Consider the following 13,085-nt stretch of genomic DNA (forward strand, 5'->3'; position numbering starts at 1 on the left):
ACGGGAGGGGCCGGGCACGGTGGCTTACGTTTGTAATCCTAGCAGTATGGGAGGCCAAAGTGGGTGGATCACCGGAGGTCAGGAGTTCGAGACCAGCCTGGCCAACATGGTGAAACCACATCTCTACTAAAAATACAAAAATTAGCCAGGTTTGGTGGCACGTGCCTGTAATCCCAGCTGCTTGGGAGGCTGAGGCAGGACAATCGCTTGAACCTGGGAGGCAGAGGTCGCAGTGAGCCGAGGTTGTGCCACTGCACTCCAGCCTGGGCAAAAGAGCAAAACCCCGTCTCAAGCAAAAAAAAGGATACGGGAGGATGTGTGTAGTTCATATGCAAATCCCACGCCATTTCCTGTCAGAGAGTTGAGCATCTGAGGATTTTGATATCCGAGGGGTCCTGTATCCAGGCCCCCAGGGACACTGAGGGGCACCTGCCTGCTGTTTGGGGCTGTATTCTGGTCCTGCCTTGTTCAGCCACGCATCACCCTGTCACCATGTTGCTGTCCTGATTCTGTGTAGCCAGTCTGCGTACAGCCTCTGCTTGAATCTCAGCCTCCAGAATTTCCCCTGGCTTGGAAAGATAGGTGACGGAGCAGCACAGGTTTATTTGTCTGGAAATGATTTAGTTGATAAAAATGTCGTTTCCTCAGTGGATTTCAATGGTTCTGGGTTGACAGTCGCTTCCCAGTGGCAGAGGGGAGCTTCTGTCCTCTCTTCGATGTCTGCTGTTGCCGAGACAGCCTCAGTGCAGGGCAGTTCCCTTCGGGGGAATGGAGGGGATCCGCTTTTTCTTTCTTTCTTTCTTTCTTTTTTTTTGAGATGGAGTCCCGCTGTCCCCCAGGCTGGAGTGCAGTGGTGCGACTTCGGCTCCCTGCAACCTCCGCCTCCCGGGTTCAGGCGATTCTCCTGCCTCAGCCTCCTGAGCAGCTGGGACTACAGGTGTGCACCATCACGCCCGGCTAATTTTTGTATTTTTAGTAGAGACGGGGTTTCGCCATATTGGCCAGGCTGGTCTCCAGCTCCTGACCTCGTGATCCACCCGTCTCGGTCTCCCGAAGTGCTGGGATTGCAGGCGTGAGCCGCCGCGCCCGGCCGGCTTTTTCCTTCTTGCTGCTTTCAGCTCCTTCCGTCCGCCGTCTTTGGGGTTCTGCAGTTTCACTCTGGTTGGGCTGGGTGAGTGTTTTTTACCTGCCTGGCACTTGTGGGGCTTTGGGGTCTTGCTGGCTTTAGAAATTCCTCAGCCACCAGAGCCTCTTCAAACACCGTTTCTCCCCTCCCTCTCTTCTCTTCCTGGAACTCAGTCCAAGCCCCCTTGTTTCTTGTGTGCCGCTGCCGGGGTCCCGCCTCCCGCCTCTCGAATTTGGATGCTATTTGCAGTGTCTCCGGCTTGGCGTCCTCTGCTGTGTGTGATCGGCTGTCAGACCTGTCTGTCCAGGTCCACAGGCCAGCCATGATGCGTTTCACCTTCAGAAGATTGGCGTGGATATTTAAAAACTGCTTGGTCAGATTTTGTGGTTTTATATTTTTGTCCCTTATTTCTTTACATATGACACCTTTGTGTTCTGTGTCTGGAAATGACGGCGTCTGAGGTGTTTGTGGGTCTGATTCTGACCTTGCCCGTGGTGGTTTGTCTTCTTGTGTGCGTGTTGTTGGCATGAGCTCATGTTCGTTAGGTCTTTATCTGCAGGAATTATTTGAGGCCTGCAGGGGAGGTGGTTTGCTTCTGCAGTGGGTGGAGAGGGTGAGGGCCTGGGGCCCCGCCCGGAACCTCTTTAATCGGCACGTTCTCAGCTGGGTTTGGGACCCGAGGCAGCGTGCGTTTCGGCTGCAGACCCGGGTACAGGCTGGCCGTTGGTCGGGAATACAGTTGGGTGTTGCTTAATGACGGGCATGCGTCCTGAGAAATGTGTCATTAGGTGGTTTCGTTTTGCACTAGCATCACGGAGGGCACTCACACCCAGATGGGACAGCCTCTTCCACACCAAGGCTGTGTGGTGTTGCCATTACCCCAGGTGACAAACCACAGCCGTCATCCACGTAATGCCGGAAGCAGTTGTGAAACAGTGCTATGTGCCTGAACACAAAAGCTAATCCTAGAAAAGGGACCATAAAAATACGGTATAAAAGGTAAGAATGCCACACCTGTGTAGGGTGCCCATCATGGGTGGGTCTCGCGGGACTGGAGGTTGCTCTGGCGAAGCCGTGGGTGAGGGGTGAGGGATTGCAAAGGCCTAGGAAATGACCGGACCCTACTCTAGACTTTATAAACACTGCACACTGAGGCTACCCTAAACTGATATTAACAAGTAATTGGCCAGGCGCGGTGGCTCATGCCTGTAATCCCAGCACTTTGGGAGGCTGAGGCAGGTGGATCACCTGAAGTCAGGAGTTTGAGACCAGCCTCAACATGGAGAAACTCCATCTCTACTAAAAATACAAAATGAGCCGGGCGTGGTGGCCGGTGCCTGTAATCCCAGCTGCTCCCAGGAGGCTGAGGCAGGAGAATTGCTTGGACCTGGGAGACAGAGGTTGCGGTGAACCGAGATTGCACCATTGCACTCCATCCTGGGCAACAAGAGCGAAACTCCGTCTAAAAAAAAAAACAAGTAATTGTGCTACAACATGGTGACATCATAATTAAGGTGATGGCAATTTTTCAGCTCCATTTTAATGTTATGGGACCAACATCATCTCTGTGGTCCGGTGTTGGGTGAAACATTGTTATGAAGCGTGACTGTATTCACATACTCTGGACGCCAGGCACGTGGCTCACACTTGTAATCTCAGCGCTTTGGGAAGCCGAGGTGGGAGGACTGCTTGAGGTCAGGAGTTCAAGACCAGCCTGGGCAACATGGTGAGACACCCCACCATCTCTGTAGAAAAAATAATTAGCCAGGCATGGTGGTACATGCCTGCAGTCCCAGCTACTCAGGAGGCAGAGGTAGGAGGACTGCTTGAGCACAGGAGGTTGAAGCAGTGAGCTAGGATCGCTCTACTGCACTCCAGCCTGGGTGACAGAGGGAGACCCTGTCTCAAAAAAACAAAGCAAAACGAACATTTTCTGTGGATGTGGTTTTTCTCTTTCACAACCAGTCCTCCCTGGGCAAGTCCCTCCGTCTCTGGCCTGAGCAGGCGTCTGTGGGGACTGTGGGAGGGGTGGGGACTGTGGGCGGGGTCCCTGCTGTACTCCCTGCCTCGGGTTTGTTCTTGCAGGGGTGGAGAAATCTTTTTCTATCTACTCTTTCTAGTTCCCAGCTGGGATGGACCCTGCAGCTACAGGCAGATTCATAGGACAAATACGGAGGCTCATCCACATGTGTTTCATGTCTGCTTGGGAGTGGCCAGGGAATGAGGGATTCTCAAAGAGCTGGCTATGAATTCAGGCCCATGTGGCGTCCTCAACAAACAGTCAAGTTTTAGGGACGTCACATGACAGGACATGGACTGCGAGTCTCCAGGAGGCATCTTGGAGGAGGCAGGGAGGTGGCAGAGGACGGCTGGGCCTGAAGCTGCCTTTACCTTTGTCGGTTCTGGTGGAGGGACGGTCTTTGCCCTTGTCATTCCTGTGCTGCTCTTAGGCAGGACCTGAGTCAGGGGAGCTTTTCTTGGGTCTGCTTGGAGAGCCACCACCCTGGGGGCTCAGTGTGGGGTGAGTGGACCAGAGAGGAGGCGGCTGGGAGCCAGGGCTTTGTCTGCAGCGGGCACTGGCTGGGCAGCTCCAGGGGAGATGTCCGTGGGGTGGGGGCGTCCAGATAGAGCTGCCCTGGGCACCACTGCGGACCCCTCCGTCTGACCGGGTGCTGGAGGTACAGACTGGGAGACTGTCTGGGCTCTTCCAGGTCAGGAGGGAGGCAGTGGCAGGCAGGCCATACAGTTGCTTATGTGGTCACTCTCCGCCTGGGGAGATGGGAGCCCTGGGCAGAGGGAGTAGGAAGAGGCGGGAGAACTTGGGGAGATGGGAGCCCTGGGCAGAGGGAGTAGGAAGAGGGGGGAGAACTTAGGGAGATGGGAGCCCTGGGCAGAGGGGAGTAGGAAGAGGGGGGAGAACTTGGGGAAAGAAGCAGGGAGAAGCCAAGGTAGCAGCAGCCCCAGAGGAGGGGTCAGCACGTCCGGGGCGGGTGACATGAGGGTGAGGCTCAGCCGGGGGTCTGAAGGTTGCTAGGGAGGGGATCTTGGGAGGGGCTGTTGGGGGAGGAGTGGAGTTTTGGGGGCTGCCCCGCCCAGCCTGATCTGTGTACCTTTGTCCCTCCAGGAGATGGTAACCTGCACCTCAACGTGACGGCAGAGGCCTTCAGCCCGTCGCTCCTGGGCGCCCTGGAGCCCCACGTGTACGAGTGGACGGCCAGGCAGCAGGGCAGTGTCAGTGCAGAGCATGGCGTGGGCTTCAGGAAGAGAGATGTGCTGGGCTACAGCAAGCCACCCGAGGCCCTGCAGCTTATGCAGCAGCTCAAGGCCCTGCTGGACCCCAAAGGCATCCTCAACCCCTACAAGACGCTGCCCAGCCAGGCCTGACGGCCGCTCCCACTGCTGCCAAGGCCCGCTGGGGGTCAGCGGATGGCTCTCGGGCGGGAGCGTTGGCAGTGGCTCTGAGTGATGAGCCGGCAGTGGGCGGGGGACCAGGCACCTAGTCGGAGGGACTGGGAGCCCGCACTGGGGAACTGCTGGACGCAGGCCCTTGGGCAGGAGCATCTGGCAGAGCGGGGAACGCGGCAGGCTCCCTCCTTTGCAGGGCGAGGTGGGGCCTCTGCGGCCATCCTGGACGGGCCAGGGTGGAAGCGGGGCTGGGTCTCACTTGCCTGGTGGTGGTCCCTGGCTCCACCTTGCCTGCTGCAGCCTGGGGAGCTGGCACTGGGTGGTTCTTCCGCCTATTTGCTGCTGGTTCCCCGGGCAGTGTGTGGGCAGCGGGGGGGCTGTGGGCAGGACCACGCGGGCCGTGATTGTGGGTTGCCGAGATGACCGAAGCGCTATGGCTCTGCTGAATGGAGCCAGGTCCCTCAGGCCGTGGACGCCCTCGGGAGGGGTGACTGTGGCTTGTGTCTGGGCCTGAGTGACAGGAACGTGTCATTTCCCCCGTCTTCCAGAGGCTGCCAGCTGGGAAGACAGTTATCAGGGCGAGCTGTGCTCTGAGTCTCAGGTTCTGCTTCTGTGAAGAACGTGGTGCTGTGGGCGAGGGCCCCGGCGCGGACAGGAGCCACTGCAGAGTGCGTATCTGCTCGTCAGCCGCCCCGGGTAGCGGATGGGCTGGGCGATGCAGCTGGACGCGTATCTCTCTCTGTCATGAACGTCCAGTAAAAATCTGAATTGGTTACAACCTTCTCTTTGCTTCTGTTACTGGAAATCATCTTGCGAAGCCCGTCATGAAGGGCCTGTGCATCCCGTTTGCCACCCCCGGACCCCTGGGCCATGGTGTGGCCGGGCCTGACGCTACTGTGACTGTCACTGTACCCCCTGTCCCCATGCACTGTCCTGGTGGCAGCTGAGCTCCCACCGGCTTCACAGGGCAGGCCAGGGCATGGAACGGGCACCTTGTAACCCTTGGTGGTCCTGGTGGTCCTGGAGGCCCTCGGTGGCTGTACCTGACCAAGGTGGATCCGTGGGCCCCTCCTGTCTCTGTGGGCGTCTAGGATCTCGGATCCTGCTCAGAGGGGAAAAAGTACCTCTGACTCACCGCCCTGCAGAGCCCGCCTGCCCAGCTGGGGCCTCTGTGGACCAGCCACATCCTCCTGGTGGAGGTTCTCGGGGGTGGGGTGGGGGCCTTTGTCCAGCATTATTTTTTTTTTTTTTTGAGACAGGATCTCACTGTCACCCAGGCTGGAGTGCAGGGGTAGTCAGCTCAGTGCAGCCTCAACCTCCTGGGCTCAAGTGATCCTCCCACCTCAGCCTCGTGAGTAGCTGGGAGTACAGGTGTGAGCCGTCATGCCCAGATAATTTTTTTTTTTTTTTGAGACAGAGTCTCACTCTGTCACCCAGGCTAGAGTGTGATCTCGGCTCACTGCAAGCTCCACCTCCCGGGTTCACGCCATTCTTCTGCCTCAGCCTCACAAGTAGCTGGGACTACAGGCACCTGCCACCACGCCCGGCAAATTTTTTGTATTTTTAGTAAAGATGGGGTTTCACCATGTTAGCCAGATGGTCTCGATCTCCTGACCTCATGATCCGCCTGCCTTGGCCTCCCAAAGTGCTGGGATTCTAGGCGTGAACCACCACGCCTGGCCATGCCCAGATAATTTTTAAATTTTTTTTGTAGAGATGAGGTCTCCCTGTGTTGCCCAGGCTGGTCTTGAACTCCTGGCCTCCAGCAGCCTCCCACCTCAGCCTCCCAAAGTGTTGGAATTACAGGCCTAAGCCTCTGTGTCCAGCCGATCCAGCATGCTTTTAAGGCACAAATGAGGGGCACTTTCATGCCCCTCACGCTGGCCCAGCAGAACCAGTGGGTTCCAATGCCTGAGCTACTCCCTGCTGTGCCTGGGGGCACCTGGGGCTGTCCTGCCTCTCTGGCCAAGGCCCGGCTCTGTCCCTGAGCTATGGCCACTCTTCTGCCATCCCAGGCTGGGTTACCCATGGGCAGCCCTACAGTATCTGTTGCACAGAGCAGAACTTAGGCTGCATGGGTGCCTGACACAAAGCCCCACAGCATGTGCCCGTGTGCCCCGAGGTCAGCCAGTAGCTCCTGCTCTTCCCTCTGACCTCTGGTTGGGGGCTGGCCATTTTTCCGCTTGTTCCTCCAGCTCTGCTACCGGGCACATGGTCCCTGCTGGGTAGGCTGCAGGCCAGGGTGACTTGCTGACCTTCTGACCCTGGCTGTGCACCTGCCGTCCTGTCCTGGGTGGCTGCTCCTGGCCCAGGGGTGGCTTGGGGGCTTTCAAGTTTCTGCCCATGCTGGCCACACAACCCCACATCCCACCCCTGGTAGGGACCTGTGATTCTCAGACCTGGGGTCCATCGCCCTCCTAAGGGCCCCCTCTGCCCTGGCCATGGTCTAAATGCTCACTCCTGTTGTTGGAGAGGCCAGCCGGGTGACAGGGAAAAGCCCAGAGCCCCAGGCTTCCTGTGAGGATCTGGGCTCAGCACGGGCTATGGTACAGAGGCCTGGCCTCGCCTGCTAAGGGACACCGGCTGGCAGTGCCTGCAGAGGGCGGAGGAGGAATTCCCCCCTCTAGTGCCCTCTGGACCCTGGGAGAGCAGGACCTCTGTGTCCACACTGCCTGCCACTGGGCCTCTGGGGACTGGGGAAGCAGACAGTCCCAGGACTGTTGCGGGAGGAAGAGGCTGTGGCTGCTCTTTCCCGGGGATCTGGCTCCAGGAGGCTCCGGTGACCATTGGGCTGGAATAGACCAGTGCCAGGCACGTCCTGCCAGTGCCAGCCCCGCCGCCAGCCATGGGCACTTGTTCCTGGAGCTCCGTGGCTGGGTCCCACCATCTCCACTGCTGCCTTGCCCTGCCATGTTCACCTCCAGTTTATCCAGCAATGGGGAGGGGCTTCTTAGAACCCTCCCAGGCTTTCCTTTTGTGCCTTTAGATGACGTGAAATACAGCACAGCCAGGCAAAGCAGGTGCCAAAGACACCTGGCTGGCCCGAGGAACGGCCTGTCTGTCGTGAGGAAAACTCACACCGCGTGGTGGCCGGGAGGCCAGGAGTGTTCGCATGCCGGAAACCTGTTGTGTTTCTCTACCTGACAGGAAAATCTGGTAAGACCCGGTCACATCCAGGCGGACTGTGTGCCTCGCAACCCGCAGGTTAACAGACTCCGAGTGACTGATGCGGGAGAGCTCGGTGAATCTGCATGAGGCCGCCGGCCTTGGTGCCCCGAGACAGCTCCCCCAGCGGCCACGTGACGGTGATGCGTGTCTGTGGTCAGGTGTGTGCACAGTTCTGCACCGCCCAACCTCCCAGCCAGAGGCTCTGACAAGACCTGCGTCCACACGGAAGGAGCAGTGCAGAGCCCAAGTGTGTGGGGAGGAAGGCGGGTTCTGACCCCGTTCCTTCTGCAGCGGCTCCGGCCAGGCAGGTTCTGATGGAATTCTGCAGCGGCTCCAGCCAGGGTTGTTGGGACGGGGGAAGTGCTGAGGGGTGGCCTTTGTGTTTGGATTAGAAGCTGGCGATGGTCACATTAAGACCTCTAAGCTGCTGCAACGTGAGAAGATGTTACACAACCAGGGCCCCTGGGCTGCGGCTGAGCAGGGGGCCAGGGGAGTGGCGGGAGGGGCCCCAGGCAGGGCCAGAGCTGCCTGTGTACAGCAGGGGAGAGGGGAGAAGCTGCGGGCCTGGTGGTCTCAGCCCCAGGGAGAGTGCAGTGTGGGGGAGGACACTGCCCGTCCCTTCACTCCCGCAGGACGGCTGGCCCCTGGGGGAGCCAGTTTCCTATAAGCAGAAGGGCAAGTGGTTGGGATCCAGGGGTGTCTGACGGTTGTGGACTCAGGCCCCAGAGGAAGGGTTTGGGATTTGGGGCTCCTGTGACCCCACAGGTCCCTGAAGACGTCCATCAGGACCCTGGCTGTGTGGAGGTGTAGGGTCCAGCCCTACAGGGCTTAGCAGGTGTTTTCCCTGTGTGTGGAGATGAGAGATTGTGATAAATAAAGACACAAGATAAAGAGAGAAAGAGAAAGCAGCTGGGCCCTGGGGACCACGACCATCAAGACGCAGAGACCGGTAGTGGCCCCGAACGGCTGGGCTCACTGATATTTACTGCATCCAAGACAAGGGGGCAGGGTAAGGAGGGTGAATCTTCTAAGTGATTGACAAGGTGAAGTCAGTCATGTGATTACAGGATGGGGGCCCTTCCCTTTTCGGTAGCTGAAGCAGAGAGAGAAGGCAGCATACGTCAGCGTTTTCTTCTCTGCACTTATAAGAAAGATTAAAGACTTTAAGACTTTCACTATTTCTTTTACCGCTATCTACTACGAACTTCAAAGAGGAAGCAGGAGTACGGGAGGAGCATGAAATGCAACGAAGAGTAATATTAAAAGCTAATGATTAATAATGTTTATAATAATGATTGATAATTGTCCATGATCATCTCTATATCTAATTTGTATTATGACTATTCTTATTCTAGCTATTTTCTTTATTATACTGAAACAGTTTGTGCCTTCAGTCTCTTGCCTCAGCACCTAGGTGCTCTCACCCACATGGAAGCAGAGGTGACAGGCGTGCAGGGCAGCGTGCCTGGACCCAGATGGCAGGCACGTCACTGACCAGTGACCGGGGCTCTGCCCACCTGGCCCAGCGCGTTGGCCCCCTCGCTATGCGGCTTCATGCTGGCTGCTTTCCTGAGTCATCAGGGTTTAGGCCCTGTTCTGCTGCCTCTGAGCGCCTGTGACCTGCCAAGGCCCCTATCCTCGGCCTGGGTCCCTTGGGGTGTCGCTGACTGTCTGGGACCCTGAGGCTGCCCGTGTGGTAGGTGTGTCCACCCCTACACCCACCCAAGCAACGCAGAGGAATGAAAAATAATGCCTCAAGGAGCTGGTCCAGGGCCGGGAGCAGTGGCTTACGCCTGGAATCCCAGCACTTTGAGAGGCCGAGGTGGGAGGATTGCTTGGGCCCAGGAGTTTGAGAACAGCTTGGGCACACATGGTGAGACTGTCTCCACAAAAAATTAAAAATAGCCAGGTGTGGTGGCACGCACCTAGAGTTCCAGCTACAGAAGGCTCTTACAGGGGAGGCGGGACAAGCCTGAGCTCAGGAGGTCGAGGCTACGGGGAACCCCAGGTGATTGTACCACTGCAGTCCAGCCTGGGTGACAGAGCGACACCATCTCTCAGGAAAAATAAAAAGGAGCTGGTCAGGGAGGCCTAGAGCAAATAGCTGCTAGAATGTGGCACTGCCCAGGGCGGGGAGGGCTGGGGGGCCTTGAGGTGGACCAGGAGCCTGAGTTGAGGGTTGGGGGCAGGCGGAGGGGCCGGGAGGCCCGGGGCTGTCTTAGGAGAGCCCTCCTGACACCTGGGCCCTGGGCCGGGTTCCTCCTGGTGGAACATCCCAGACCTGAGCCCTCCCGCTCACTTTTCCTTGGACCTACATGCAAGGAGCTGGGGCAGCCGTCTGCCCCCAGGCTGAGGCCCCAGGACAGGCCCCTCCTCACTTTGGTAGCGGTCAGACCCAGGGCGGGTGCAAGCCCTTGGCAATGCTCCCGACACTGCCCCTTGGACCTCAGGGGTGTGGGGAGGACAGACCAGGGCAGGACCCAGGAGGCCACGAGGGTGGGTGGGAGTCACGGTCCTGGCAGCCCCACATTCAAGGGCTCTGCCCTCCTGTACCCACCCCCGGAGGGGGAACCTCTTGAGGGAGCATGGGCCCTGTCTCCCCGCCTGCCCTTCTAGGAGATCAAGAGTTGCTGTGGGCCGGGCGCGGTGGCTCAAGCCTGTAATCCCAGCACTTTGGGAGGCCGAGACGGGCGGATCACGAGGTCAGGAGATCGAGACCATCCTGGCTAACACAGTGAAACCCCGTCTCTACTAAAAATACAAAAAACTAGCCGGGCGAGGTGGTGGGCGCCTGTAGTCCCAGCTACTCGGGAGGCTGAGCCAGGAGAATGGCGTAAAAACCCGGGAGGCGGAGCTTGCAGTGAGCCGAGATCCCGCCACTGCACTCCAGTCTGGGAGACACAGCCAGACTCCGTCTCAAAAAAAAAAAAAAAAAAAAAAAGAGTTGCTGTGAAATTTCTAGAAGTGCCTGGCCTGGCGGACGGGCATGGAGGCACCTCCTGGGTGTGCCCTGGCACGGCCTGACAGGGCTGGAGTCCTGTTGGGCTGTGGGCAGGTCCTCAGACGGCCTCCCGGCTCCTGCCTCACCCCCTCCACACGGCCCTGTGCCGGTGGTTGTGCAAACAGAGGCCAGGAAGTGAGGTGATGCTCCCTTTGTTTCTGGCAAAGCATGTGGCACCTGGAGCCACCTTCCGGGTTCACGGCCCTGGGGACGGAGGGAACGGGGTGCACAGTGGCCGGGGATGTTCAGCGTCACCGGTGGAAGGGGTGAAACCCGTTCTTCCTGGTGGTGAGGGTTTGTGCCTTGACTCCGGAAAGCAGAGACTGTGGAGCAGGGCCCACTTCAAAGCACAGGGCTGGGGGCTGCGACCTTGGCCCTCTGTGGACAAGGGAAAGGTGGGTGGCCCTGGACTGGTGAAGGACTGGCCAGGAGGAGTTCTGTAGGGGCCCCCCTCCTGCCAGCCCCCAGCCCACAGTTGACCATTGCCTGCCCTGGAGCAGGAGACTTCCTTCCTGCTGCCCCGGACCTGGGATCTGAGACCCAGAAGCCGACTCCATCCTTTTGTCTGTTCTGTTCTGAGGCCACCCCTGCCCCTACCTTGAGGTGGCCCTGGGCTTGCCCACCCACCCGCCTGCAGTGTCGGCTGAAGAGGGTAACATGCTTGCGCCCTGCTGGCTGCTCCCGGCTGCTCCCCGGCGGCTCCCTGGTGGTGCCCTGACTGTGCCCCGCTGGCCTTGGGTCTGGTGGGCGTAGCCCTCCTGATGGCACCAGGTCACACGCTGGAGCATGTGGGCCTCGCGATGCTGATGGAGGCGGGTTCCTGGGCATGTGGAGCTGTCCCTTACACGAAGCAGCTGAGGGGCCTCCGGCCAGCCTTCCCCCCCACCCCAGGGGTTAGGGCTCTGCCATGGGGGTGTGGGCATCTGCTCTGACAAACGACATGTGCATTTGATTGGTGTTCCTGAGTCACCGTGGTCCAGGCAGCCTAAAAAAAAAAAAAAAAAAAAAAAAAAAAAAAAAAAAAAAAAAAAAAACTGGGGCTCCCAGCAGCCCCCCCCACTGGCAACAGGCAGCCTCCTCCCTCTGGCTGCCGGGCCTCTGTGCCTTTCCCAGCCTGGGGCTGGGGCCACTGCTCCACGCCACACTGCACTGTCCTTGTCTGCCCCCGCAGAGCGTGAAGGTGGCTGGTGGCTGAGGACCCCCTGCCCAGGCCCACACTTCTTGCTCAGGCCCCATAAGTCGCTTGGGATCTGGAGAGCTGGGACTTCGACCTGGGAGGGAGGCACCTGGCCATGACCCTCAGGCGTGTGTAGGGAGGTGCCTGGCTGTGACTCTCAGGCCGTGACCCTCAGGCGTGTGTCCCTGGCAAGTTGCTGTCCACTGGCCCCGCCATCTGTAACGCGTGGCTCGGCCAAGGTGATTCCGGGGTAAAGACCCATGAGGCGCCATCTTCTTTGTTCCCAGGCTGAGCCTGTGGTGCCCTGGGCAGGGTGGGTGGAAGAAGCCGCGGGGAGGCCTCCTTAATGGTGGAGTGAGCGCCCACGTGGATGTCTCTTGACGGTGGAATGCAGAGGGCGCAGGGGGTGCCGGGTGGAGAGCTGCCCAGCCATGCCAGCAAGGCCCCGGCGTCCCTCCCACCTGCTGTTAGCACCGGGAGCTGCTCTGCGGGCCCCTCCCGCAGACTCGGGCTCTGGAGGTCTACAGAGCAGCTGGGAGGGTGATGCCCAAGCAGGGTGGAGGCGCCAGGCCCCTGGGTTGCAAGTGGAGGTAAATGGGGAAGGGAGGCCGGGGGTCTCTGGGCCTCTCACCAGCAGCTTGCCCAGCCCAGGGTCTCTGATACCAGGGAGTCCATGTCTGCTCGGTCCCTCCTCCGAGCCCGTCAACCCACCCTCATTCCTGCCTCCGTGGCTATGTGGTCTGCACCCACCCGAACCAGGCACTGGCTGGGGCAGGGAGTCTGCCTTGGGCTGGGGCCAATCCCAGAATCCAGGCTCAGTTGGCACCAACAGGGAGGTGTTATGGGAAGGTGGAGAACTTGGCGTCGGAGGGCATGGCGGCCACCAGGGCTGGTGGGATGGGGCGAGGGTGGTGGTGACTCATGGCCCATAGCTCTGAGGAGCATCTGGCTTTCCTGTGGATTGGCTGTAGCACCTGGTCACAATGTTGCAGCATTTCCCTGGCTGCTTGTCTCTGAATTAATATCTATTTCCTGAAGAGAGAAATTAATTTTCATGCCGTAAAATCTAAACAAATATTTCTATTTATTTTGCACTCCTGTTGTCCTGTTTCAGAACTTATTGTCCAGCCCAAGATTTTAAAAAGTCAGATTTTCATTGGTGTGAAGCAGGCTCAGGAAGAGGAGGGGGAGGAAGAAGAGGAGGAGGA

At 58.7% G+C, this 13,085-nt stretch overlaps 1 protein-coding gene across 13 annotated transcripts in view; it reads left to right on the top strand.

Annotated features, from left to right (window-relative positions):
• The window catches only part of D2HGDH (D-2-hydroxyglutarate dehydrogenase), a 31,555-nt gene extending 26,242 nt beyond the window's left edge, over positions 1-5,313 (top strand). For 5 of the 13 annotated variants that reach the window (XM_021924259.2, XM_021924257.2, XM_021924260.2 and 2 more), the window contains one exon: positions 4,251-5,313. In XM_021924259.2, coding sequence (XP_021779951.1) covers positions 4,251-4,510 — 260 coding nt within the window. In that variant the 3' untranslated portion in view covers positions 4,511-5,313. Of the gene's footprint in view, positions 1-1,934; positions 2,126-2,658; positions 2,853-3,246; positions 3,648-4,250 lie in introns of those variants that run through there. The other 8 variants (XR_004176689.1, XR_004176690.1, XR_004176691.1 and 5 more) reach the window with 7 other exon arrangements.
• The last annotated feature ends 7,772 nt before the right edge of the window (positions 5,314-13,085 follow it).

The sequence above is a fragment of the Papio anubis genome, chromosome 10, assembly GCF_008728515.1.
Source record: "Papio anubis isolate 15944 chromosome 10, Panubis1.0, whole genome shotgun sequence".
NCBI classification, from domain to species: Eukaryota; Metazoa; Chordata; class Mammalia; order Primates; family Cercopithecidae; genus Papio; species Papio anubis.